This window comes from Bison bison, unplaced genomic scaffold (assembly GCF_000754665.1).
Source record: "Bison bison bison isolate TAMUID 2011002044 unplaced genomic scaffold, Bison_UMD1.0 scf7180017864244, whole genome shotgun sequence".
NCBI classification, from domain to species: Eukaryota; Metazoa; Chordata; class Mammalia; order Artiodactyla; family Bovidae; genus Bison; species Bison bison.
Window position 1 is genome coordinate 1,740,716 of NW_011494816.1, and position 5,660 is coordinate 1,746,375.

General features: G+C 43.5%; 1 protein-coding gene across 3 annotated transcripts in view; it reads left to right on the forward strand.

Moving 5' to 3' along the window:
* Positions 1-5,660, forward strand: part of YIPF1 (Yip1 domain family, member 1) — a 37,207-nt gene that overhangs the window by 3,061 nt on the left and 28,486 nt on the right. For all 3 annotated transcript variants that reach the window (XM_010847151.1, XM_010847150.1, XM_010847152.1), the window contains exon 3: positions 4,046-4,209. In XM_010847151.1, the coding sequence (XP_010845453.1) occupies positions 4,046-4,209 (164 nt within the window). The remainder of the gene's footprint in view (positions 1-4,045; positions 4,210-5,660) is intronic.

Here is a 5,660-nt window from a genome sequence, read left to right on the forward strand (position 1 = left end):
TGGAAGGCGGAGCCCTTTCTGTGCTTAGGAGGCCCTCATGATCCAGGCCTCCAATTTCATTTTGTACTACTCTAGCCCTTTCTTTCTGCCTCCCCACATGCGCCTCATCACTGTCCCTCCTAGACATCAGGTACACTTAGGGCTTTTGTGCCATCTTCCTGGTTAGGACCTTCTTACCGCAGATAGCCATGTGACTCGTTCCCTTGCTCTGCTCAAATCTCACGTCATTCCAGAGGCCTTCCTTGATCATCCTATCTGGGAGTACAGGGCATGAAAGTTCAAGTTTAAAGAACAGCATGTGCAGAGTACTTGAGAAGAGTGGGAGTTTGTTTCATATTTTTCCCCAAGGAATTAAAAGAAGGCCAATGTACCAGAGCACAGATGGTGGGGGAGGCTGTCATAAGGTCAGATTTGAGGGGAGGCAGAAACTAAGTCACACAGGACTTAATTGCTGTTTGGAAGAGAACATAAGATGCTGTGGGGGTCATGGAAAGCTTCTCCGAGGAAGAATGGTGTTAAATGAAAAAGTGGAGGTCAGGGTCCTGCAGATGGGAGACATATCAGGAAAGGAGCAGAGGCAAAACACAGCAGAAAACGTAGAAGCAGGTGGTGCTGGTGGCAGAAATAAGAAGCACACCTGTCTTGCCCTCAAGGGGCTGAGATGGACAAGAATGACTGCTACAGAGCAGAATGTGTGAACAGTCATCGTGTGCGAGGTACACACATCCTACATTCAAATCGAGCTAGGCCGTCTGCTGTTCTTCACACACGGGACACGTTTTCCATCTTCTGAGTCTTGCTCATCGTATACCCCTTGGCGTCAGATGCTGTCCCCACCGCTCCTGGCCATCCTTCTCATAGGGCAGCTCGAGGAGTTATCTCCCTCCCCTGAACCTCTTTGGACTTGGTACCTCTAAAGTTACAGTCTCCATTCCTCCTTCTGGCATGTTGTTCCTCTGGTAAACTACTGCTTTTTAAATATGAGACTTAAATATATCTTCCTTGGTCTGATTCTCTCAGGCAAAGTTATAACCATTTTTTAAAATGTCAGTGCCCTGCCCAGTCAATAAATGATAGCTATGAAAATATTTATTGTTATCTCATATCATCCTCAAAATCTCTGTGAGATAAGTATTATCTACATTTTATAGTTGAAGAAACCGAGACTCAGAGATATGGAGTAATTTGCCCAAGGTCATGGAGTGCTAGTTTATCTTACACAAAGGACTGTCTCACTTCAGAGCCTCATGTGGCCAAAACACTGGAGACCGAAACTCGAGTAATTGTTAGATATCAGCCACCTCATTAATTTCAGTCACTTTATTTCTCTCCACAAAACTATTTGCATAGCTGAAAGCCAATAAGATTGGGCTCAGTTATACAAGCACCCCATCCCACTGCCATGCTTGCAGTGTTTGAGTGGTGCCCTGTTGATACCCTTCCTTTTATTGTTGTTGCTATTTAGTTGCTAAGGTTTATGACTCTTTTGCAACCCCACGGACTGTAGCCTGCCAGTCTCCTCTGTCCAAGGGATTTCTCAGGCAAGAATACTGGGGTGGGTTGTCATTTCCTTCTCCAGGGGTCTTCCTGACTTTTCCTTCTCCAGGGGTCTTCCTGACTTCTCCTTAGACCTGTCAGATTCCACAGCTATCCTGAATTTTACCTGAGTGGCTAAATAAAGTTTGTTAGGATGCCCGGAGATAGGAAGTCATGATCATTGCTGGTGGACATGAATGGGCAAGGTTCTTTTGGAGAGCGGTTTAGCAATATGGCTCAAGAGCCTTAAAAATGGTTTGTACCCTTTGACCTAGTGATCACGCCGATAATGTTCATTGTTGTTGTTCAGTCACTCAGTCGTGTCTGACTCTTTGCGACCCCACGGACTGCAGCACGCCAGGCTTTCCTGTCCTTCATCATCTCCCGGAGCTTGCTCAAACTCATGACCATTGAATCGGTGATGCCATCCAACCATCTCATCCTCTGTTGTCCCCTTCTCCTCCTGCCTTCAGTCTTTGCCAGCATCTAGGTCTTTTCTAACGAGTCAGCCCTTCGCATCAGGTGGCCAAAGTATTGGAGCTGCAGGTTTAGCCTTCTAATGAATATACAGGATTAATTTCCTTTAGGATTGACTGGTTTGATCTCCTTGCAGTCCAAGGGACTCTCAAGAGTCTTCTCCAGGACCACAGTTCAAAAGCATCAAATCTGCGGCTTTCAACCTTCTTTATGGTCCAACTCTCACATCTGTACATGACTACTGGAAAAACCATGGCCTTGACTAGATGGACCTTTGTTAACAAAGTAATGTCCCTGCTTTTTAATATGCTGTCTAGGTTTGTCATAGCTTTTCTTCCAAGGAGCAAGTGTCTTTTAATTTTGTGGCTGCAGTCACCATCTGCAGTGATTTTTGGAGCCCAGGAAAATAAAGTCTGTCACTGTTTCCATTGTTTCCCCATCTGTTTGCCACATGATGGGACCAGATGCCATGATCTTAGTTTTTTGAATGTTGAGTTTTAAGCCAGCTTTTTCACTCTCTTCTTTCACCTTCGTCAAGTGGCTCTTTAATTCCTCTTCACTTTCTGCCATAAGGGTGGTGTCATCAGCATATCTGAAATTATTGATATTTCTTCTGGAAATCTTGATTCCAGCTTGTGGTTCATCCAGCCCAGCATTTCTTGTGAATGTACTCTGCCTGTAAGTTAAATAAGCAGGGTGACAATATACAGCCTTGGCGTACTCCTTTCCCAATTTGGAACCAGTCTGTTGTTCCATGTCTGATTCTAACTGTTGCTTCTTGACCTGCATACAGGTTGCACAGGAGGCAGCGGAGGCAGGTAAGGTGGTTTGGTATTCCCATTTCTTTAAGATAGTGTTCATACTAAGGCAATAAGCCCTAAAACTTCGTCTGCACAGATACTCTTAACAGTGTTATTTGTTCTAATAAAAGTGGGAAGCAACCTAAATATCCAATAGCAGTGGAATAGTTGTATTAACTTGTGGTGTCTCTCTCCTAATCTTCCCACCTCCAGCTCAATGACTACTATGTAGACACATAAATGTTCATTGTAAAGACTGATATAACATGAAAAAGTCATTTTTGTATAATCCCCAGTAGACGGAGCAGCATACAAAATTGTTTACATAGTATGCTATCACATCCTAAGTCAGTACTTGGCAGTTGTAGGCATATAGTAAATATTTGCTGAATGAATGATCATCACTGGTACGAATCTACTGTACAGAGAAAAGGAAGTATACCAAAAGTTAATAGTGTTAGTTTTATATGGGTGGGACTAAGAGTGATTTTGGGGGGCTTCCTGGGTGGCTCAGTGGTAACAAAAAAAAATCTGGCTGCAATGCAGAAGACCCAGGAGTCGCCAGGAGTTTGATCCCTGGGTCAGGAAGATCCCCTGGAGGAAGGCATGGCAACCCACTCCAGTATTCTTGCCTTGGAGAACCCTGTGGACAGAGGAGCCTGGCAGGCTGCAGTCCATAGCATTGCACAGAGGCGGGCACAGCTGAAGCGACAAAGCACGCACACACAAGAGTGGTTTTTATTCTGTCGTTTCTACTTTCATTTTTGTCTCCATGTTTCCTGTAGGGATCACATGGGATTTATTGGAAAAAAATAACTTCCATTGAATTTTTTTTGAATTTGAATCAAAGAAGAGAGGGTTAGGTTGGTTACTTGCTATGGGCTAGGCACTCTCCTGAGGACTTTACTTATGGTAATACTCCTAACTTTCCCCCAATTCCTTATATATTATTCTCCCTATGGAAGAGATGGGAACACTGAACCTTATCAAGGTTAAGTTACTTACTCAGGCTTGAATACTTAGTAATTTAACCAGGACTACAATTCAGGTCTGACTTCAAATTCTGTTGTCTTTATAATCATTTTTCTGTGTCAGTTTGTTTTCTATGAGTTTTTTTCAGAGCCTTTTGCCATTTGTCTCAGCTAGGGTCTATAGCAAAGCTGAGGTTGTAACAGATCGACTTGAAGTTAATAGTAAGGTCTCTGATACCCTTGTGCTCTAATTGATTTCAGAATTTGGTGATACAACCACTTCCCTAGCAGCAAACCCAGATGCCACCACAATCAGCATCGAGGATCCTGGTGAAACCCCAAAGCATAAGCCAGGACCCCTAAGAGGCTTGGGGAGAGAAGAAGATGATGAGTTACTAGGAAACGATGACTCTGACAAAACTGAGGTTTGGACTTGTGTTTGAAATTTTTTTTTTCTTTGAAGTTTTAAAAACCTCATGCATGCATTTATTGCAGTTTCCTGTGTGCCAGGAACTTTTTGGCCAGCCGAGTAGTATTTCTAGTAATATTTTATAAATGGATCATGCTTGTGATTCACTAGAGGGGTACTCGATTTGTAGCAGTGTGTTCACAGGCTTGTGAAATACTGGAGAGCTGGGTGTGCTTTGTGGAACTCCATGAAATATGAAAAGAAGTACCAAAGTTTATGCCAAATTAAATACCAGTATATACTAGATATCACAGCAAGAGCTCAGACTTAGGAGCCTGAGTTTGAGTCCTGGTCTGGCCAGTAGTAATAGCTCTGTGGTCTTGGGTAAGATATTTTAATTTCCCTAAGCCTGGATTTCCTCATCTGAAAGTAATATATTGACTCTTCTCATCATTATAATCACAATAGCTGACATTTATTCAGTGTTTACGGAGAAGGCGATGGCAGCCCACTCCAGTGTTCTTGCCTGGAGAATCCCAGGGACAGGGGAGCCTGGTGGGCTGCCGTCTGTGGGGTCACACAGAGTCGGACATGACTGAAGTGATGCAGCAGCAGCAGCATTCAGTGTTTAATAGCTGCCAAATACCATTTAAAGTTCTTCACTTGGATCATCTCATGTAATCCTCAAAACAACCCAATATGCAAGGAACTGTTCTTATACTCATTTTATACTTGATCTTAGCCAAAAGGCCAGGAAGCAGTCATATGCTCATTTTATAAAAGAGAAACCGGAGGCAGAGTTTAAGTTACTTGCCCCAGGACATGCAACTGGCAGGTGCAGATGGAACTTTAAACTGAGGCCATCTGAGTCCTTCTGTACTAGAGTTGTTTAGCTGCTAAGTCATGTCTAACTCTTTGTGACTCCATGGACTGTAGCCTGCCAGGCTCCTCTGTCTATGGGATTTCCCACTCAAGAGTACCAGTGTGGGTTGCCCTTTCCTCCTCCAGGGGATCTTCCCAACCCAGGGATCAAATTTACATTTTCTGCATTGGCAGGTGGATTCTTTACCAACTGAGCCACTGGGGAAGCCCCAATAATTAATCTAATCCTCCCTATAACCCTATAAGGCAGATCTGTTAGCTATACTTTTTAGATTAGGAAGACTGAGATGAGTCTAGTGATTTGATGAAGCTGCCCCCTAGTGGAGGGACCAGGATTTAAAACCTTTTAATAAGCAAACACCCTCTTTCAACAACACAAGAGAAGACTCTACACATGGACATCACCAGATGGTCAACACCGAAATCAGATTGATTGTATTCTTTGCAGCCAAAGATGGAGAAGCTCTATACAGTCAGCAAAAACAAGACCAGGAGCTGACTGTGGCTCAGATCATGAGCTCCTTATTGCCAAATTCAGACTTAAAGAAAGTAGGGAAAACCACTAGACCATTCAGGTAGGACCTA